Source organism: Xenopus laevis, chromosome 7L (genome assembly GCF_017654675.1).
Source record: "Xenopus laevis strain J_2021 chromosome 7L, Xenopus_laevis_v10.1, whole genome shotgun sequence".
NCBI classification, from domain to species: domain Eukaryota; kingdom Metazoa; phylum Chordata; class Amphibia; order Anura; family Pipidae; genus Xenopus; species Xenopus laevis.
This window is the reverse complement of record NC_054383.1, coordinates 99,692,803-99,716,130: the sequence shown is the minus strand read 5'-3', so window position 1 is coordinate 99,716,130 and position 23,328 is coordinate 99,692,803. Positions and strand designations below refer to the sequence as shown.

The 23,328-nt window shown below is 39.4% G+C and overlaps 1 protein-coding gene across 2 annotated transcripts in view; it reads left to right on the top strand.

The window, feature by feature from the left end:
* The window catches only part of vps13d.L (vacuolar protein sorting 13 homolog D L homeolog), a 148,841-nt gene extending 131,596 nt beyond the window's left edge, over nucleotides 1-17,245 (top strand). For both annotated transcript variants that reach the window (XM_018226093.2, XM_018226092.2), the window contains 3 exons: nucleotides 13,508-13,639; nucleotides 15,242-15,482; nucleotides 16,427-17,245. In XM_018226093.2, the coding sequence (XP_018081582.1) occupies nucleotides 13,508-13,639; nucleotides 15,242-15,482; nucleotides 16,427-16,558 (505 nt within the window). In that variant the 3' untranslated portion in view covers nucleotides 16,559-17,245. The remainder of the gene's footprint in view (nucleotides 1-13,507; nucleotides 13,640-15,241; nucleotides 15,483-16,426) is intronic.
* The last annotated feature ends 6,083 nt before the right edge of the window (nucleotides 17,246-23,328 follow it).

The following is a 23,328-nucleotide window of genomic DNA, read 5'->3' as shown; positions in this document are numbered from 1 at the left end:
GGATTCCGCTGAAACCATGTGCCTGGCCAAATTTGAATCCTTAAAACCATGTGACTTTTCATCACACAAACAGCGAAGTAAAAAAACTGCGTGCACGGTTCTTTTTATGCCCTTGGTACCTAATTTGCATATGCAAATTAGGATTTGGTTTGGTATTAGGTCAAATCTTTCACAAAGAATTCAGGGCATCACTAGTATATACGGTTCCATGGAACTGCTGTGTGCATAATTTCTCTTAATGAAAATGCAGCAAATGCAATTGTGAATTTTCTATTTGCAGCTTGTGCCTGAATTGGACAGTATTTTCCAAAGATGTTTTTGTCCAGCCATACTAGAATGCTTTATTCTCTTTTTAGGGACTAACTGAATCTAGCAGTTTGGGATGTGGCCAAATCCCAGCTCTTTTTGCAGGATTTGGAATCAGCCAAATGCTTAGGGTCCGCTATGCTGAATCCCTAAAACTCCTGTGGCTTTACAGCACAAGATAACATCAAAATCTAACATATTCAATGCATCCTATAAGTGAATGTTCTTACACTCTGCCTGTGATTTCCAGTGTAAAGTGCATTAATCCTCATTCAGGGCACCGCGACACGACATGTTTCGGGCCATTCGTGCCCTTTCTCAAGACACTAGAGAAAGGGCACGAATGGCCCGTAACATGTCGTGTATGGTAGTCAGTGAATAAATACTTTTTCACAGCATATTGCTTTGAAGTGCTCTCCTTGAACCAATTGTTTAAAGATATTCAATGCATCCATTTGTTTTCTTTTTATCTGCTCTATATAGTGCACAAGTAGCCTTGCCAGCCAGCAGGTATTTCACTGGACCAGCAAGTAAAATATTACAAATGTACCCACATTGTACTTGCAGGTAAACTTGTAATACCCTCTCTTTCCACCCCTGATCTACCCCAATGTTCCTGCTCCATTTTGGCTTCTTAGTCCTGATAGGCCCCATGACCCACCCCTTTACATTGGCGCGTCGCCCCTTGTACATCATCAGCTCACCCCTCCTATGCCCCTAGCACATCCCAGTCGGTATTCTTCTATTTGAAAAGGATTATTCTTTATTAAACATAACCAAAATATTTATGCAAATCAAAATGTCCTTTTATTCTGATTTCTTTATTTGAATGGAAGTTGGCTTAGCTTTCTGCAAACACAACAGCTAGGTCTCTCCTATCTGCATCCTAAAGCGTGCCATCTGCTAGGGCCCAATGGGACATGGTCTATATTAAACATTTTTTCCTTCACTTTAAATGATGTGTAGCAAGAGGAAAAGAATAAAAATATATCAATCAAAAGTAACTCTAAATAGCATACAAAAATCAATGAAAAACTGAAAGAGATGGAGTCCCTTTACGGTACATTCTTTTAGAGGTTACAACCCGATAAATGATGAAGCACAAACTGCATATAATATTGTGTTGCAGGGTCTGCAAAGTGTATATTTGCCTTGCTATAAAAATAACCTGAATGTAGATATTTGCTAATGAAAGGACTTCGCTGCCACCCCAGCGTGACTGAATAGAGATTAGTGCTGCTGCTCTGAAGCAATGTGCTTGGGGGAAATAAAAGGTGTGCAGGGACACGAACTCCATTTGAACCGCCAGTCAGTCTGAGGCAGGTGATCATAGCACAATTGTTTGTGTGTACTGTAAATGATCCGCTCGGCAGGTTCAGCCAGAGTTCAGCCAATAACCCCACATGCCGCTCAAGCCTTCCCTGGAAGCACAGCTCAGGGCACTGTGTATTTGCCAAAATACCTGCAAGACTTCTGCATTCACTGAATGCTTTGTGAGCCAGAAATAGCTGCGCCTGGTGAGCGCAATGTAGTGTAACCAGACCCAATTGTCTCGCTGCCGTGTATCGCCGAATTGTTTTACCCATTAACAACTCTGGGATTAGTCTTTGTTTTTATAAAGATAACATGGATTTGGGCCAGAATGATAATAAAGTAGTGATATTTACGCAGCATATTGATGTTTTGAGGGACATGATGTTAACATGAGGTGTGTCCCCCCATTAAAGGTCGGGTAACACACAGGCAGAAGCGCAATCACTATATTGAGTTGCATTAGGTGCCCCATATTCATTCACTGAATTGTGTGCTTCATAAACATTATAAAAATGATGATTTCTATAACATTTTATCTCTTTGTTTACAATGATTTTAATTTTGCCTGGCTCTCCGTCATGAATAACCTGAAAGGAAAACTATACCCCACGAACAATGTAGGTCTCAATAAAAAGTAGGGCTTCACCAAATCTACTATTTTGGATTCGGCCGAACCCCCAAATCCTTCGCAAAAGATTTGGCTGAATCAGAATCCTAATTTGCATATGGGGAAAATATTTTGTACTTCCCAGAAGGATTTGGCCGAATCCGAACCCTACTAAAAAAGGCAGAATCCTGCTGAAAAGGCTGAATCCTGAACCGAGTCCTGGATTCGGTGCATCCCTGATAAAAAGATATTGCATAAAACAGCTTGTTAATTTTTTCATAATAATATACTTTTTTAATAGTATGTGTTACAGTTAGAGCTGCAGTATTTCTGGTCAGGTGATCTCTGAGGCAAAACACAGACCATCACAAAATGGTGGTTCAAAGCAAGAGATGTAAAAGGGCAATATTTACTTAAATATATATACCAGTTTGATAAGATTCTTTAATATGCCACTTTATATGATATAAACTATCTGTTGCTTAAAGGAGAAGGAAAAAACTAAATAAGCCTCATCAGAAAGGTCCACCTAAATATACCAGTAAACACTCAAAGTAATGTTGCTCTGAGTCCTCTGTCAAAGGAAACACTGCATTTCTTTCCTTCTATTGTGTACACATGGGCTTCTGTATCAAGACTTCCTGCCTTCAGCTTAAACCTCCTTGCCCTCGGGCATAAGCATGCTCAGTTTGCTCCTTTTCCTCTTCTCTGCTGTAATTTGAGCCCAGAGCTATAAGTGAACAGGGAGAGACTCAGGCAGGAATGATGTCACACCAAGCTAATGCTGCAGCTGCTATCCTAAACAAACAGAAAGCTTCTAGAGGTTTGTTAAATGATTAGTGTGGGTGACACTGAGCTGACAAAAAATATAAAACTGAACTTTACAATAAGTTCTCACTATTCAACTCCCCCCTCTTATTATAGCATTGGACCCCACAGAGTAAACCTCAACTGTTTATTGTAAGATGAAAACTTGTATAGTTTGCAGATTCTGTTAAATTGCAATAGCAGGTCACATTCTGAAATTCACACCACACAAAGCTGCTTTCTCTTGGCTACCATAAGAACGATATGTAAAGCAGGAATATGATTCCTGAAACAATCGATTAAATGCAGTCCCACTGGGTGCCTTAGCTGAAGTAGAAAGGAAACCCGAAACTTTAATAGCTATAACTTGGCTTACAGTTCAACTGGAAAGTATCCATAGTCAATATATTAAGAGTTTTTCTGTTCAGGATGCATTTTAGTAAAAAAAACACTTTCATCCTTTTAATCGCAGATTATGTATTTCTGTTTGTATGGTTGTATTGTAAACAGGATATTTTTAACCTTTGTCGGAATCCAAGAATGATGTGTTGAAAACTTTCTGGAAACCTTTCCTGAGTGACGTGTCAAACCTGTATTTAAGCCAATATAGATTGACTATAGGCAGAATATCTCAAACCTTTGCCATCTCAACTGTATGGAAGTACAGTAAAACTGATATGATTTTTCCTGAACATACACTGTTTGGGTGGGTGATGATGTGTATGGTCAACTTCCAACCTTTTCATTCTTGATTTCATTAATGTAAAACTTGAGCAAAACTAAAACAAAAGGGTTGTAGCATCAAAAATGGTAAATTCTGTATTGCTTCATAATTGTTACTATAATTTATATAAATACACTATAGCCACGGGGGGCTGCCAGGGATGCAGGGCTCCCATTTGTACAGCAGATAGTAGATGACATGTTTAAAAAACAATGGTTTTTGAGCAGAGATAAACAAGAGCAATACAATAATGTGATATAATGTTATATCATTATCGTATTTCATGCCAGCTAATTACCCTTAGGACAGGCAATCTGTGATCCTGCATTAAATAAACAGTAGCCTAGAGTAGAGTAGGTTAGCAATCTGTAAGGGCCCTGTTACATGGAAACTTCTGTCCTGTGTTTCCCTACAGTGACTTTTTTTATGCGTTCCATTGCAAGGAAACATGTGAGTTAAGGGGGAAGACACCTGTAGCTGCTACTAGTAGCTCTGTGTGTCGTCACCCCTTAAAGGAATTATCTCAGTATAAAAATAAAAACTGGGTAAATAGACAGGCTGCACAAAATAAAAATGTTTTTTAATATAGTTAATTAGGCAAAAATGTAATGTATAAAGGCTGGAGTGATTTGACGTATAACATATCAGTCAGAACACTACTTCCTGCTTTTCAGCTCTCTTGGTTTATACTGACTGGTTACCCTGGCTACCAGGCAGTAACCAATCAGAGACTTGAGGGGGGGGGGTCAGATCTGACATGGGTGAGATCTGTTGCTTTTGAATCTGAGCTGAATGCTGAGGATCAATTGCAAACTCACTGAACAGATATGTCCCATGTGGCCCCCCCCTTCAAGTCGCTGACTAACTCAGAGTTAGAGAGCTGAAAAGCAGGAAGTTATAGTCTGTTATGTTAGAAATTCAGTCACTCCAGCCTTTATACATAACATTTTTGTCTAACTAACTATATTAGTAAAATTTTGTATTTTGCATAACTTATCTATTTACCCAGTTTTTATTTTTACACTGAACTGTCCCTTTAAGCAAGAGTGCCTAGAAGGACCAATAGTTGTTGCTCAGGATATTGGGGAGTTCCTTTTTTCTGGATGTGAGCATAGGGTATATGACATTGCTTCATTTTTTCAAAGCCTTTTTGTAAAATTTGTAAATGTGTATAATAAATAGAATGATAAATAACAGATTTGTACTAACCATTTATACCCTCTGATTTCCTCCATTCCTAATTACTGCATTTGGTTAAAACTAACCAATGATTGCCCTGTAATTATCCTGTTCCTGGGCTGCAATGTTATTGCTGAGTAGCAATGGAAAGATTTTATGTTTGTGGCTCCACTACAGACCACATTTTTATGCCCAAAAGCCTCATGGATTGCGTTTTACACTTGTGCTGTCCTTTTGTCCTTCTTCTGAACTCTACTCTTTTCTTTTATAAATAAATATAAGAAACTGGATTAGGCAATTTGACATTGAGTCGCCGTTGTACGTCAAGTTACAGCAAAGTCACATACTGTCCCAAAGCAAAGGAGGCCCGCATGGGCTGTCTCGCTTCTTAAATTGCAGTTTTCTGGCTATTGCCTATAAATGTAGCCAGAAGAAGGAAAGAAAAAGGATTGAATAAGGAGATATGAAGCTTCCTGATGATCTGAAAAGGGAGGGGGGGGGGAGTTGTGTGTCACATTGATTGCGGTCTGGCCGACTGCCAGACCCTGAGCCTGACCGGCAGTTGAACCATATCGTTAAGGCGTGTAATACAGCTCAAATCTTGTACTGCAGCCAATGAGTACACTTTCAGAGGGCAAAAGTTTATTCCGAACTGAGACTGTCCTGTTTAACCCTCTCACGCTGCATGTAATGTACCCTGGAGCCGCTTTGAAAAGGAATCTTTCAGTAATAACTGCAGTGAATACAATGACAGGCATGTTCTCTGCGCCTATAGTTTTCACTTGCTTAAACAGTATTCCTTTTTAGTTCTTAACCCTAAATCATTTCGTTTCCAAGCCGTATATGTGTTGTTGCATGTTTATTTTTTCTTCTGCGACTGCGTTTCATTCTTGTCTTGAGGCTCACAGTTCTGGGATCTATTTTTTTTTTTTTTTAACCGCAAGCTAACAATAATCATTCTAATTCTTTTGTAAAAGGCAGAACAAGCTGTGTGAAATGAAAAGAAGTATGCATTATTCCGATGCTAATGAATCTAGCAGCATGACTAAGATCTGGAACCAAAAAAAAGGCACAGAAACAGTCGGCTGCAGTTATCTTGACTTTTTTGCCATTTGCTTGGTCTATGAAACACCTTGCGCATGGGACACCTTAAAGTTAGAACTTGTGCTTGGGATATTCAACTGTTAGTTGAAAAAATAAATATGTTTACCTGGTACTATCACAGAGGTGCCAACCAAGCGTTTTTTTTTTTTTAGCTTGGCCACATCCCTGAGCATACCTCTAATTGTGTTCACAGCTGTACCCTATGCTTCCTGATTCTTATGCATGTTTATATGCCTTTCTATGGCATGGTTTCATGTTTTTTTTTTGGATAAAATAAAAACAGAGACTGTGAGACTTAAAAAGTTACTTTGAGGGAAGGAGTAAGAGAATAGGTTGACTCCCAGAAATCTGTGTATGCTGACATTAGAGATGTACCAAATCCAGGATTCAGTTCAGGATTCAGCTGAATCATGTTGAAAAAGGCTTGGATTCGGAACGGATCCTGAATTTGGTGCATCGCTAAAGTCAACATGTCCAAGAGCCTGGTCAAAATGAATCTGCACTTTACCAAATGTAGGCTTTGTGTTTACACTGCGGATTTCTGCCTGTTCATCATCATTTCCACCAACATTTTGTTATTCGGCTGCATACAGTGTAAAAGATTCACGATTTGTCCAAATCCAGAATCAAAGGGTTTCGGTGGATCCCTAGTTGATATGCCTCTAATTATTCATTCAAGTGTTTAGGACTTCAAATCATATCTTCTGCGGCAAATAAAACTGTGTATTTAAACACACTATGGGGCAAATTCACTAACTGACGAAAATTTGGCAGGACAACGCTAATTTACAAAAATGCGAAGTTGCTTCCAGGGCGCTGAAATTTCGCTAACATTAATTTGGCAAGCAAAGCGAAGTTGCGCTAGCATTGATTAACTTGGATATGGCAGGAAGTTAAATTTCAATGGACGTATATGTTGCAGGAAATACATTACACTACACAAGCTCAGGGAACCAAAATAAAATAGAGTTGTTATAATGCCCTACACATGAGCCACTGTATAGTTTATGTGCCATATGTTAGGAAATGTAGGGGGAAGCTGGGTACCCTAAAAAAAAATTACGATCTTTTGCAGCCTATCACCCTGAAAAACTGAAGTCGCCAGCGTTTTTTGGGACTTAGAAAGATTTTCAACTTTTTCTTGAGGAACTCCTATCTAATCTTATTGCATTTCGCCTGGTTTGAGGTGGTGAAGGCAAGTCTGGCGCAAGAGGTAATGTTCATTAAAATCTGCATCTTAGTGAATTTGCGTAGTTACGTCCATTTGCCAGAGTGAATGGCATTAGAGTGAGAAGTAGCGCTAGAGACTATCTCCTTCGCTAGCAAAGTTATGCCGGCGCCCGTTAGTAAATCGGCGAAGTAACGAAATGATGTTACGCTGGCAAATTTTCGCCATCGTTAGTCACTTCACCCTTTAGTGAATTTGCCCTGATGATTGTAAAATAATTTAAGTTTGAGAGAGATGGTACACAAACCATAATCAGTTTATTTCTAGAAGGTACCCAAACCATAATCAAATCAATGGCAAAGGGAGATAGAAATGATGTTCAGCGGTAATAGAAGATCGCTGATGTAAACCGAGAGACGATGTAGATTAATGGGGTGTTGCTATAAGGAAACTGAAGAACTCCCTAAACATGATACATGGCATGCCACTGCAACATAACATTACTGTGTGGTCAAGATCACTTGCCAGTGTGAACTAAGGAAATCACTGGGAGTATGGTTTAACCAAATAATTGCACCCAATTATGGGACAATGCACAAGCCAATTTTATGGGTGAGGCATGTCCTTTGCACTTAAAGAAATGCAACACCAGGAATGAACTCAGAGTAGCATAGCGTAACATTCCTTTAGGAAGACAGATCATAGCAGCTCTTAATTACGAAAACTATTGCAATTCTTTTTTTTTTTTTGCTTTTAAATCCAGTAATTTCTGATACAAAAATATTTGGCATAAACATTCATGGTCAAAAAGATAAATGTGCTCCTGTAACATTCACAGCAGTTGGGTTTCTTTCTCAGACTGAACATTGTATCTACTTGTAAGCCCTCCGTACATTCACCCATAGATAGATCACTGCAATCTGTCTTGAGAGGAGCTTACAAAAGTGTTTCACTTTGACATATTAAGGACCTGTGAAAATTAAGTCCATAGATAAGCGTCCATTAATTTGTCAAGAATCTCAAACAGACACATACTTAATCCTCAAGAGAAATAACACAGTGATTTCACTTTTCATTTTGAATAGATAATTCGCAACAAAACACAAGGCAAAAACACAAGGCTTTGCCTTGACATGTTCCGATTGTAGTGTAGTTCACAAAATATTATTCACATGCTTATTTGTGCGGTTAAGTTAGTGGCCCTACAATGAGCACTTTAAAAGGGTTGTCTAACGTAAAGGAGAAACGTAAAGGAGGACTAAATGTGTAATCACTGGGGGAGGTGGTAATTCATTAGGCACCGCCCCCACCCCCAGTGATTATAATTTCTTACATCAGACCCTGAGCCGGTGAACTTCTGCAAAAAAGCACTGGCCTGGGGCATATTCTAGTAAGTGCCTCCTACCATTTGAAAGATCCCTGTGATTAGGGCACAAAAATAACTTTAATATTACATGAGGCTGTTGTAGAAGGAGGCACTTATAACAGGGAGGTCCATTATACATAACACTTTATTTAGTGAAACCAACTTTTTATATAAAAATATGGAAAAACCAAGGAGGCTACCAATTGTGTCTAGTATTGGGGGCGCAACAGAGGGATATATATATATATAGTGAATTAAGTATCCCCTATTGTAAAATATAAGGATATTATTAGTCACCGAGGAGTTCCATGACCATATAAAAGCACAAGGCTGAAGTCCACGTAATACGCAAGTTTTAGTGAGTCATATGACAAAAATGACATCACTACTCACTGTTTATATCTGATGACATCATTAGTCACCGTTTATAAGAATATAATTTACAAGATATTCATGGCTTTTGTGTATTATATTGATATATTCTACATCCCTTTATGGAGCCTTAGCTATTATAGATAAGGGATACCACCAATGTACTTAGCAGAGTGGATGGTTTAATTGGATGTTGTCACTGGATGTAAAAGTGCTCATCTATCCCACATGTGGGGCTTCAAATTGCAGAAAAACACCAATTTTGTTACTTTTATTGGTATATGTTTTGAATAATATTTAGGGATGCGCCAAATCCACTATTCTGGATTCGGCCGAACCCCTGAATCCTTCAGGAAAGATTTTCCCGAAAACCGAATCCGGATCCTAATTTGCACATGCAAATTAGGGGTGGGAAGGGGAAGACATTTTTTACTTCCTTGTTTTGTAACCAAAAATTCACACGATTTCCCTCCCCACCCCTATTTTGCATATGCAAATTAGGATTTGGTTTGGCTTGATAGAAGTATTAAGCCAAATCCGGATCCTGCTGAAAAAGGCAGATTCCCAAACCGAATCCTGGATTTGGTGCATCCCTAATAATATTTTTCAATTTGAAAGCAAAGTCTGCGACAACATGGAACCAACATGGGGATGTCCAGTGCCCCCATCTATGCCTATATTTATTTGGAGAGATGAGAAATGGATGTGGTCTTTGGAACATTTGCATAGGTGGGGCCAGGGTCCCCTTATATGTTTGTTTCATTGATAATCTATTTCTCATATGGACAGGACAGTCAAGATTTGGAGGTGTCTGTAAATACATTGAATTGTAATTATTTTAATTTTAAAAATTCACCTATAGCAGGGATATAACTATAGGAAATGTATTGGAAATCCACAGCCACTAATATGTTGCTGTGGGCAGAAAGTTTGCATCCTCAATATCAGATACCCGCAGGTGAAGCATCATTGTTCACAACAGGAGGATCTGGAAACGCATGCTAGTTCAGTGAGCAGCTTAAGAGAAGAAAGTACCTGAAAAAGTGGATATATGATGCCTATACAAGGGCAGATGCACTCCATGAGCAACTGTCCTTTATAGTAGTAAACTGAAACAAGAGCACACCTATAATGACAAAGGCTCTATATGGATAACAGATAACACCATTATGTTCTACAGAGTTTATCTGCTGTGCAAAATGATCCTTTTTTCTTATTATTTATATAAACTATAGTAGTGTTTCTAAAGCACACACTAGTTGTACCAGTGCAGGACAACACTGTATTATATTTTTATTACTTTAAAACACTTATTTTTTGATGTTACTGTTCCCTAAATCCCACACACACAGTACCTAGTTTATTATACCATTAAATATAATTCGTTAAAAAGTCTCAAGGACGCTGTACTCTTCAGACAGAATTTGTACCCTATCAAACGAGAGAAAGTGAATAAGGAGATAACTCCCTACCAAGCGTCTTGGTATCCTGATGTTCCAGAATCAATATCATGCCACTTCTACTGTATCACCTTTAGACAAACTTACATTACCTCAAAAATACATAATCTGTTGTATCTCTTCTCATTCTGTAGGCAGAGTCCCAGTCTTGGGAATGATAAAAGTAAAGATTGGCTTAAGAAAAAAGGTGGTTGTGTTAATTTAGTGTCTAGGGCAGTGATCCTCAACCAGTGGCTTGTGAGCAACATGTTCACCAACCCGTTAGGTGTTGCTCTCAATGATCTCAAAGCAGGTGCTTATTTTTGAATTCCTGGCTTGGTGGCAAGTTTTGGTTGTTTAAAAACCAGGTGTACTGCCAAACAAAAATTCCTGCATGCTGCCAGTCTCCATAGAGGCTGCAAAATAGCCAATCAATGCCCTTATTTGACATCTCCGGCGACATTTTCATGCTTGTGTTGCTCCCCAACTCTTTTTTACAATTGCATGTGGCTCATGGGGTAAAAATGGTTGGGGACCTCTGGTCTAGGGATTGACAACTGCAGTCAGAGGCTAGGTCCAAAAACACCAGCCAATTGTTATCATTATACACTTAAAGTCCAGGGACATAGATGGAACTTTTGATACTATCATAGGTAAATCCAGTGAGGACAAGCTACGGTACATGTCTGTTTGGGGCTTGCAAGCAATATCTAGTGATATTCCTGCAAATAAGATCAAATAGCGGGGTTACAGCTAGAGAGTTGTGTATTGTAGTAACTCATCAGCTTTTGTCCCTTACTCCACTGTCTCCTATCAGATTCAACCGATCATTCCAGAACTCTCAAAAGATGGCTTACTTTCAAGTAAATCATTGAAGAAAGATTCTCAACAATACTTTTTTTTCCTGCATGTTAGACAAAAAAATGGGCTGTACAGTACCCAGCCATTAAACAATCATTAGCTTTTTCTTAAAATTCTTCAAACATGAATCTTTCTGAACTTTCATTTCATGAATTCTGTACTTTGATGGGAAATAGGAAACATTGCAAATTTGGCAGACAAACCCCAAGTAAAGCCAGTAAATGTTCTCTTGACAGTGCGGCTCTGTGCTCGTGCTTGAACTTTATGACACCATTCATGGTCTCCTTTGTCTCCTCATTGAGCAGGACTCTCCCCTGCTGCGACCAGCAGACACAAGGGCAGTTCTGTCTTGTATTGCCTTTGTGTGCTCATTAAAAAAGGATCAGAAAATCTACTGAGTGTACATTTAATGTAACACAGATGTGGGCCACACTACGCTTTGCTCTGCTTTTCACATTTCCAGCTTTTGGAGATTCACCAGTGTTCCTTATTATTTGCAGAAAGAAACGTTAAACAGCGGAGCAGACTGTAGGGTTTTTTTTTCTTTCTATCTTTTCCGCCATTTAATTTAATTTTGTATTTCAACCTCAAGTAGTGTGGAATGCTGTTTGTCTTCCAGACCAAACGGACCAGTTTGGCAAGCAGTGATGGACTGTGACAATCGACCCTGTTTATTCTAACACTTAAAAGAAATAACTTAAGGGAGGGAAACCTGATTACTCTTGAGAACACTTAATGACAAATTCTATTACCAAGTTGAATGTTATGCTACCCAGAGTGCCTGGGTACACAGGAATCTTTGTTCAGTGGTGGTGTTTTTGTTTCCCACTTGCACTTTCCTTAGGTTTATGCTAGAAGGTTCATAGGTCACTAAACTGTATTTCATGTGTTAGAACATTTTATAGGGTGTTTGAGAATGTTCTTTTTTTTTTTTTAAACTTTTAGATATACGTGATTACGCCATATGATTACCATTAGAAAATATTTTAGAAAAGTAAAGATGGCCCAGTGGTTAGCACTTGCCTCTTACAGCACCTGGGTCCTAAGTTTGATTACAAGCTGGGCACTGTGTCTAAATGGGTTTCCTTCAGGTACTCTCCTACACTCCGTAAACATTTAGGCGAGTTTGTTGGCTTTGGATGAAGTTGACTTATATATGATAGGGAACTTGGATTGCTTACGTAGCAGTTATGTCCCAGAATTGTAATTTAATTGTTTCCTGGTATTTTTATAGTATCGTCACGTCTGCAGTACTTTACAGAGATCATACATCATTCCCTGTCGCAGTCGAGCTTACAGTCTAAGGTCCCTATCACATTTAGATACACTAGGGCCAATTTTATCAGGAGACAATTAAAGGGATACTGTCATGGGGAAAAAAAAATTTTTCAAAATGAATCAGTTACAGTATTAGTGCTGCTCCAGCAGAATTCTGCACTGAAATCCATTTCTCAAAAGAGCAAACAGATTTTTTTATATTCAATTTTGAAATCTGACATGGGGCTAGACATATTGTCAATTTCCCAGCTGCCCCAAGGCATGTGACTTGAGCTCTGATAAACTTCAATCACTCTTTACTGCTGTACTGCAAGTTGGAGTGATATCACCCCCCTCCGGTTTCCCCCCAGCAGCCAAACAAAAGAACAATGGGAAGGTAACCAGATAACAGCTCCCTAACACTCAATAGTAAAAACCCATGTCCCACTGAGACTCATTCAGTTACATTGAGAAGGAAAAACAGCAGCCTGCCAGAAAGCATTTCTCTCCTAAAGTGCAGGCACAAGTCACATGACAAGGGGCAGCTGGGAAATTGACAAAATGTCTAGCTCCATGTCAGATTTCAAAATTGAATATAAAAAAAATCTGTTTGCTCTTTTGAGAAATGGATTTCAGTGCAGAATTCTGCTGGAGTAGCACTATTAACTGATGCGTTTTGAAAAAAACATGTTTTCCGATGACAGGATCCCTTTAACCTTCCTGTATGTTTTTAGAAACCTGAGTACGCAGAGGAAACCCACACAGATATGGGGAGAACATACAAAGTCTTTGCAGATTGTGCCCTGGCTGGAATTGAACTCAGGACACCAGCGCCACATGGCAGAAGTTGTACTCACTGAGCCACCATGCTCATTGAATATAAATGCAATTGATTCCAATTAAACCAAAATTTTGGCATTGATCAACTCTCCAAACGCATTCCAATTCCATGCATCTTTAGCTTTAACATTCAGCTTTATGTTTTTATTTATTTTTTACTTAGGATTCAGTTTCAGAGAATCCGGAAACCCCGCTGCTGCACTAGTCCTCAGGGACTTTTACCAAGATACTCTGAAATTCAAGCTGAGGGTCAGGAACAGCTCTTCCGACTGACAGACAACATCCAGGATGAGTTGTAAGTACTGCAGTTAAACAGATAATTATTTTTGGTAGGGTTGCATGGGCATATGTTTCGACCTCTATTACAGATGCTCTTTTATTAGGGGATTCAAATAAATCCTTGCAAAGAATTATTGGTTTGTTTCTTTTTCCCATAAGAAAGGTGTCCACGTCTGCTTATTCACACAGATATATGGGGCGCCATTGTTCAGTCTCGTTGAAAAAATGTGAAGAATTAAAATCTTGAATGCAGCTCAACTGGAGGTTTAATTGGTTATTTACATGACTCTATAGGGTGCACATTCACCATGGGGCAGGGACTGGGGTGAATGATGGATTATTTCATTGAGGTACAACTGAATATGTCAGAGCTTTATAAATAAAGCTGAGGAATAACAGATTGCTGCTAAGAAAGAAAAAAAAACACCCACAGCCTGATTCAGTTGGATATTTCACTTATTAACACAAGATGATGAGTGATTGGGTACCATTGAAATTGTTAGACATCCTGGTAACAATTTGAACACAGTTATACTTCTGGTTATGATAATATACAGTGTAAGTATAGAAAAGCCATAGCATATCTGATATACGTAATTCGAAAACTGATATACGTAATTCGAAAACTGATATACATAATTTGAAAACTGTTATATGTCATTTGAAAACAACTGGACTTGCCGAGTAATCATATAAGACGTTTCACTGCTCACCGGAGCAGCTTCTTCAGTTCAACTGACTGGTGTGGAAAATCCTCGGCATGTAAACTCTTCCACTAATCCAATCACAATGGCACATTGAGGTGTTGATTCTGTGTTACTGTGATAGGATTACCAATGTGTCATGCAACTCCTAGAAACAGGTGTTACTTGTGAGAGTTGCATGAATGGACGTGTGAAGTGTTCTGAAACTGCCAGGGAACAGATGTTAGAACAGCATTGTATGTAGGGTTGCCACCCGGCCGGTATTTTACCGGCCTAGCCGGTAAAACACCTGCCAAGGCCGGGGCCGGTATTACAAATTTACCGGCAATGCAGTTGCCGGTAATTTGTAATATCCTATAAAAAAAGCCCTCGGCCTGCCCCCATTTGCGCAGAACTTACCTTTTTTTGTAGTCTTCTTTGCATCGCCGCAATATATCTCCGCCCCTTTTCGTGTCGTGCTGTGTAGCCCCGCCCCTTTTGCATCATGGTCCGCCTCCTTTTTGTACCCGCCCCCCACCGCCCGGTTATTTTTTTCATTAAAGGTGGCAACCCTAATTGTATGTAGCAGACAGGTCATGTCGAAGGCCCCCACCTCTGTCTCAGGTATGGTTTCTCCACCTTGACATGATTCTCCTCTTAGGCGAAACGTAGTAGTATAAATTACTACGAGTCGTGAAACGTCTTCAATGATTACTCGGCAAGACCAGTTGTTTTTGAATAACGTATATCAGATATGCCATGACCTGGATAAATGAAAATCTTCATAGCCATAGCATATCATTTGTACTGTATCACTATATCTAGTGCTTATTTATCATTTCCCAACATGGAAACACAAACCATTAGTTATAATATTATTGGCACAGTACATTTTCTGGCTAGAGCTGTTTCCTAATTATTTTTATTTTCTCCAGCTTTATTGCAGTCGAGCACATAGACAGCTACTGTGTTTTGATCTCCTCCAAAGCTGTCTATTTTCTCAAATGGGGAGATTATGTGGACCGCGATGCCATCTTTCTGGAAATAAAGTACGACGACCTGTATCACTGCCTAGTTTCAAAGGATCATGGAAAAATCTATGTGCAGTTAACCAAGAAAGCGGAAGTAACCAGCAGCGGCATTGCTATGCCAGGTCCTTCTCATCAAAAGCCAATGGTAAGGGATGCCCTTATTCTGTTCTGAACATGTAGAAGAAATGCTACAGATACCTTCAAATACAAACGCTATAAAACTCTGTAAACTAAAACATCTATGAAATTGTAAGCCTTAAAGGGGACCCATCCCCTGAAAAAAATTATTCCAAAATCGTTATTTAAGCAAAATGAACTTTAATTACACTATATAAATTATTCAAATCTTGTTTTCTTCTATCTGGCAACTCATAATGATAGCAAGGAGTCAGGAGCCATTTTGTTTGACACTGTTATTAATGCAAGACTTGCATCAGCTCAAAGTCTTGTTTGTTTGGGGCCCATGAGGTCCTAATTCATATACAATTTAAATAAATATTGGTACAACAGGTTTACCTGGGGGCCTGAAAAATAATCTACTGTGGGGCCCAGTAATATCTTGTTACGCCGCTGTGTGAAGAGTGAAATCTATTGGCCAACGCTTGTAAGGAGCACCAAAATATTTAGATTTTGAACTTGAAAGGGATCAGTCAGCAAGCAAGTTTATAAATATCCTATTGGGTATGCTGATGTATGAGGGACCTGTTGACTGTGGTAATGGTAGAAATGTAGTAAAGGCATTAATTCAAAATATACAAGAATATGTTCTTGTCTTGTGTATTCTTTGATTCCCTTTGGCCTTGATCTGCCAATGTTAAAATCAGTTTCATATCCCACCCATGTTATGCTAAGCCGGCATTTTTTCGGGTCAGCAATTTGTGTCCATAACCTGAATTTCCCTGTAACCTCGAAGTTCCAGTTCTGTGTGTTGGGAAAGTGCCTCTGAAGGATAATGGGTTCCTTTATAGGATTTACTGTCCACTGGACTGTGAGCACAGAATGCAATACCAATGATTTTCCATATTAAAGAGTATAATATAAAATCATTCACTCTCTTAAATAACTGACGACAATTTCTTATCGTTAAAGGTCCACGTCACCTCCGAAGCCCTCGCTGTGAAAATATCTCAAGAAATAAATTATGCTAAAAGTCTTTATTATGAGCAGCAACTGATGTTAAGGCTTGCTGAAGATCAAGAACATTTGGAATTGGACTCTTAAGGCAACGGCCAATCAGAAGGCCCCGTCGTGGCTCATTCCTAACAACTGAATTCTGCCAACACTGGGTCTGTGCACATCCACCATCATTGTGAAAAGGTTTGTTTGGGAAGTCGCCAGTGAATCACACTGGAACAGGAATCTAGGGGTCTACCACTGCAAAGCAAAGCATTCTACTGCCTTTTAAGTGTATTTGAAATAGGGGGATAATTTATATGATGGGTTACTAATATATAAGATGTATATGTGTGTAATTATATACATTTAAATATGTACTCATTTTAAAGAAATACCTTTATTTTGCTAATGTGTAAATATGTACAATCTGTGAGTTTGTGTAAATACAGAGAAAATGAAAATCTGGTTTGAGTAGCATCACATTTGTTTAGAGTGTAAAAGTGAAATGAAAGGAATGATAAGATTACATTGCACTGATTCTGTGTGTCTCTGCTGCACCAGGTATATCGGGGACAGTTTTGCTATAGGACATTATACTCACAGGAATATAAAGGCAACAGTTTTCAGTTAATCAGTTTTTTTTCTCAAATGTCCTTAGCCCTTACACTGCAACTGAATCGAGGGCTTTCTTTGGACACATGGCAGTAATAAAATGTTGGTTTTCTGTACTCCAAAAATATCTACTGATTCCATAACTCAAATATTCATAAATAAAATGTTTGTTTAACCCAACCCTGCTGTTTTCCTATTCATTTTTATATAATGCTTCCAAACTTCAACAACTATTCATTACCCCCCAAATTATAACTGAGTCACTCCCCAAATTATAACAACTATGAGTCACGCCCCGAGTTATAAAAACTATGACTCGCCCCAAATTATTACAGCCTTAAGTCACGCCCCTAGTTGTAACAGCTATTAGTCACCCCTCGGGTTATAACAGCTATGAGTTACCCCTGGAGTTATAAAAGCTATGAGTCAACGCCCAAATCATTACAGTGGTAAGACACACCCCTAGTTGTAACAGCTATAAGTCAAGCATTACCAGTGATGTTGCCCAGAGCAACCAATTCGCAGTTAAGATTTTAGTGGTTAGAAAAAGCGAAGATCTGATTGGTTGCTATGAGCAACATCACTGGTATTGTTTCACTCCACTTTTTACACAGCATGATAAATATACCCCTTATAGTGTTGATTTAAACTATAGATTGAGAAGTTTGTCTGCAGTTGTATAGGGCCTCTCCCATAGACGAAAATCATCCAGATCTCTATCTGACTGGTCTTAAAAACCAGCTGGGCAGGGGCAACACTGGTGCTTTAATGTGATCCTCTCCCAATGTGCTTGAATAGGTGCCAGTCATCAGCCAAATTTGCCGAATGTTAGGGCTGAAAGCTGAAATGATATTACAAATGCAAAATAAGTGTAGGCTCTCCCCAGACTTTATAAGACGCTTGTGTGTTCCAGGCCCCTTCCTCCCTAAATGTCTTTGCGATTTATTTTGCTGATATCTTTGTGTGTTTCTATTTACAGACACTTTGGTCCCTTCTCACCTTCTCATGCACTTTGCCCAAGTCACGATGTTTAGCACCAAAGTATTTGGCAAAACCATCTATTTGGTTAATCAGTCATGCCAGTTTGCTAAATATCATCACAGTTCAGTTGTTTCCAATCCATCAGAAGAACTCTTTATACAAACGCGGATGAGTAAGGAGATTACAGAGCATAACATTGTTCAGGAAGACTTGAATGCATTTTCACAGGAATCTGCTGCTTGACAGATCTAATTGTTCCCATGCTTGTACAGTTCTGCTCGGCAGTGCTCATATATTGCTTTTTCCTTTGAACGAATACGTTTTTCATAGAGAAAGAAGTAAACAGAGCACAAGCATGTTTTTTCCCTTAGAAAATGCACGGGTCAATGAAAGGACAACAGTAAGATTTAAAGATGTAATGTAAGATATTCTACTGTCTGAAAACAAAGTGTGCACAAAATGCAGTGAGACTGTTCAATGCCTTCAGATGGCTTTGGCAAAGGATTTTTAAGAAGAAATGTCCTTTCTTTATCTGTTTGCACTTATAAAGGTCAGTAGCAGAAAATGTCCATGATGTAATCCTAAAAAATAGATTCTCTTGCGCTGTGTGGGGTGGGGGTATTGTCTCAAAGCAAAATAACATTGCGGCAGTGAATGCATTCTGGCTCCATGGGCCTATTTCTGGTCTCAGTGCTCTGCCGTTTGCTGGCTGTAGGAGAATTCTTTCATGGGTGTTGTTAGGGGCAGTGTCCACAAATAGGGGGCTCCAAATTACTCTAGCAGCCATGTACTGGTTTAAATAAGATACTGGAATACAAATAGGAGAGGGACTGAATAGAAAAATGAGTAATAAAAAGTAGCAGTAAAACTAAATGTGTAGCCTTACAGAGAATTTGCTTTTTAGATGGGGTCAGTGATCCACATTTCAAAGCTGGAAATAGGCAAAAGAAAAAGGCAAATAATGAAAAACAAATTATATATATATATCTCATTATATATTAGTGATGTGCGGGTCCAGTCCTCACCTAACCTGCACCCAGCCCAGACCTGGCTCAGCTCCTCCACTTAAAGCTCCGCGCCCGACCCATTCCTGTCCCGCAGTGACATTTTGAAACAGGCAAAGCAGGTGCAAATATATAAATGGAGAAGCCGGAAGTGTTAGGTCGCAGGCGGGGAGAGTGGAAGGAACTGCAACCTGAAGATTTGATGCGGCCCAAATGCGCCCAACCCGAGGGTTTCAGGCCTCACTATTATATATGTACCCCCACTTGTAAAACATAAGGATATTATAAGTTATGATGCTTATTTTAGAACATACAACTGATAATAGGCTGTCCCTCTGTGTTGCTGCAGAAGAACCAGGCAATAAACTGCAACAGTTTCCAGAAATGAAAATGGAATGGCCCCCTTCCAGCCCTTGACCATTCTGCAACCTGTCTGTGAATTTTAACAGTTCTGTAGGCTTTCATTGCTGAATGCCTATGTTTTTTTCTGGAAACATTTTTGAGTAATGGTATGTTCTTGTTCTTTAGCTAGACTCCAGTACAAACATTGGAACAGTTATTTGCAGGTGGGGGGTATAAGGTCATTGATTTCTCAGAATAGCTAAAGCTGCACTTTCTTTACTAAGATTGGGATTCCACTAGAAATGTCTTTCTGGGAAATGCCACGTTGTTCTTCTCTAGGATCAGGGGGTCTTGTATTGTTCCTAATGTTATGGCCAAGCATCAGAGGCTCCCAAAGTTTTACTGAATTTGTATTTAAATAATATAAAACAAAGATATTGAAATTGGGAAATATCCAGGACAGAGATATAATGCTATGGTTTGTGTACCCTTCTGGTCTGCTGTTATTTTCTGCTCTCCAGCTTGCAATCTACCTTTTTGGGCTAACCTGCTCTACTTTAAGAGCCATAGCCCCATCTCTAATAAAAGGCATTCAGTTTGCCCAGGAGCAGTAGCCAATCGAGATCAATAAAAAGTTTGCTTTCAAACAAGCAAATGTCCGGTATACTCTGATTTCAGTAGCTTACTAGAATTTGACCAACTTTGCACCTTCTATCACATTACTCTGCTCATGTTAATGATTATTTGAGACCCAAATTAATTTACTGCATCAGCTTTGGGACACAAAACCTAATGCAGAACCAGTTAATGCTCCCCATTTCGATTGCTGTTTATGTATTGTAGGAATAAAATTCACATGATCGGATGGGATTGTGGGGATCCTCTGGAATAGTATATGCGCTTGCTTTATAGTGGCACTATATAATGTCTGCATAGAAGCTCATTAGCGCAGACGCACACTCTCCACAGCCCTTTCTGGTTGATCACCTGCTCCATAATGGAGGCTTCGGCTACCTCCCAGGATTCAATAAGAACAAAATTAGCGGCACACAAGGCTTGGTTATGCAGGATATAACCTTGCTTTATTCGTAGTGCAGAAGTGCAACGTTTCGGGGCCACGCCCCTTTCTCAAGCATGCATGCTTGAGAAAGGGCCTGAAACGCTGCAATACGAATAAAGCAAGGTTTCGTACAATTTTTGGGCCGTGTGTGGAGTGTCCCGACATTTTTCGTTCCATGCCAATCGGCTACTGATAATATCTCTGCGTGTATTGCCGATCTGACGATATCAGTAGGAGACTGTCACCAGCTTTTGTCGGACATAACTTTTGAACGATTGTTGTCAGGGGCAGAACATCGTCTGTTCTCTTACTACTTTATTTGATCTGAATGGTTAGTGGCAGTCGGGAGATGGCACCGAACGATCACTCGTCCGATGTGAAGGTAAATCTGCATGTCTATGGACACCTTAATTAAGTGTGACCATTAATACAGTAACCTGTAGGTATATGGTATGTAAAGGAATTTCTGGCTTACAATATATTTGTGTCTTGTACAGTACAGGTATGCAACCTGTTATCCAGAATGCTTGCGACCAGGGGTTTTCCAGATAAAGGATCTTTCCATAATTTGGCTCACCATACATTAAGGGGCCGATTCACTAAGCTCGAGTGAAGGATTCGAATGAAAAAAATTCGAATTTCGAAGTATTTTTTTGGTACTTCGACCATCGAATTGGTTAAATTCGTTCGAATACGACCATTCGATAGTCGAAGTACTTTCCCTTTAAAAAAAACTTCGACCCCCCTACTTCGGCAGGTAAAACCTACCGAAGTCAATGTTAGCCTATGGGGAAGGTCCCCATAGGTTTGCTAACCTTTTTTTGATCGAAGGATTTTCCTTCGATCGTTGGATTAAAATCCTTCGAATCGTTCGATTCGAAGGATTTAATCGTTCGATCAAACGAAAAATCGATCGAACGAACGTTTAGCGCTAAATCCTTCGACTTCGATATTCGAAGTCGAAGGATTTCAATTCGAGGGTCGAATTTCGAAGTTTTTTTTACTTCGAAATTCGACCCTTGGTGAATCTGCCCCTAAGGGTGTTATTTACTAAAACTCAAATTTATCTCATATTTTTATTAAACTAAGCTCAACCAAACTCCCATACACTATTTTATCTTCCTTATTAGCGATGTGCTGGCCGACCCGATACCTGCGGGTTTACTCGCCGGTCAGGCGGGTTCGGATTGACCTCGCTGTGCTCCTCCTTGCGGGTTGCGGGCGGATGCGGGTTGAGCTGTTCTCCTGCTCTCCCCGCCCACCATCTTCAAACGCCGGCATCTGACTTCCGGGTTCCGTTTTTATAGTCTCGCGTCTGCTCGCCCCGCCCCTTTTGTGACGTCATTGTGACATCATTGGCGGAGCCAGTCGGTGCGGGTCTATAAAAGGACCCCGGAAGCGCGGGTGGGTGCGGGTTGCAGCAGGGCGGGTTAGGGTTGGGTGCAGGTCAGGAAAACCCTGACCCGCACATCACTATTACTTATCAATCAATTTATCTTGCTTATCAGGTCGGAAAAAAACTCTATAAAATCGATCGAAAACCCGAACCAGAACTACTACTCATACTAATTTTGATGCCCAAATCACTCCGTTTTTTTTGGGGTTATTGGTAGGTTTGCCACCAGGCCGGTATTTTACTGGCCTGGCTGGTAAAAATGATGGCTGATCCCAATGTTATTAATAGGGAAAAAACACAAATATATAGGAAGGCCGGTATCTTTTTCCAGAAAAGGTGGCAACCCTAGTTATCGGACGAAACTCATCGCAGACCACAATATCTTCAAAAAAGCCATTGACTTCTACATGACCTCAATAGGTTTGAGATGTCAGATTTTTGGACTTGGACTGCAACTTTGGGGTATAATAAATCCCTTAAAAGTTTAATTTTTTGTTCCATGAAAAATGCCCAAAAAACCGACCAGAAAAAATTGTGGTTTAGTAAATAACCCCCTAAGTCTAATTAAAAAAAAAAACATGTAAACATTAAGGGGCATATTTATCAAAGGTCAAAGTTAAAAAACTTCGAACTTCGAATTCAAAAAGACCAATCGAATGGGGGACAAAGTGGGCCAAATTCGGCCTACTTCGAATCTTACGCTTATACTTCGATTCAAAGTTTTTCTTAACTTCGATCTTCGATCACCCAAACTCCCCCAATTGCCTCCATGCAGGTTCTAGGAGGTCCCCCATAGCCTAAAACAACACTTCGGCAGCTTTTAGGTGGCGAGTGGTCGACGTTGAAGTTTTAAAGAGACAGTACTTCAAAAAAATTCAACCTTCGAATTTCGAAGTTTTTTCAAATTCGAATCGAAGTTGAACTATTCCCTAGAAGTACACAAAAAATAGCTCGAAATTTGAAGTTTCTCAATTCGAAACTTCTCCTCCTTTGGTAAATCTGCCCCCAAATAAACCAAATAGGATTGTTTTGCCTTCAATATGGATTCATTCTATCTTAGTTGGGATAAAGTACAAGGTCCAGTTTTATTAAGATTCTATCATGATTTTTATGATGTAGTTTTTATTTTTAAATTACACTATTTACACTGCAAATATTCACTACAATATATATGATAAGTGTATTTTTTTTAGTTATAATATTGGTGTGTAGGCAGCCATCTCAGGTCAGCACTTTAGGCTGTTCTTAGATCTACCAGGCAGCTGTTATCTTGTGTTAGGGAGCTGCTATCTGGTTACCTTCCCATTGTTCTGTTGTTAGACTGCTGATATCACTCAAACTTGCAGTACAGCAGTAAACATAGCTCAAAACATTTTGGAAACAGAAAGAGGGACAAAAAAGATTTGCTGCGGTGAAAAAATTTTCAATCGCCCCCTTTTTGCAACCACAACTCCTAATTACCATGCCCATTTTATAAAAT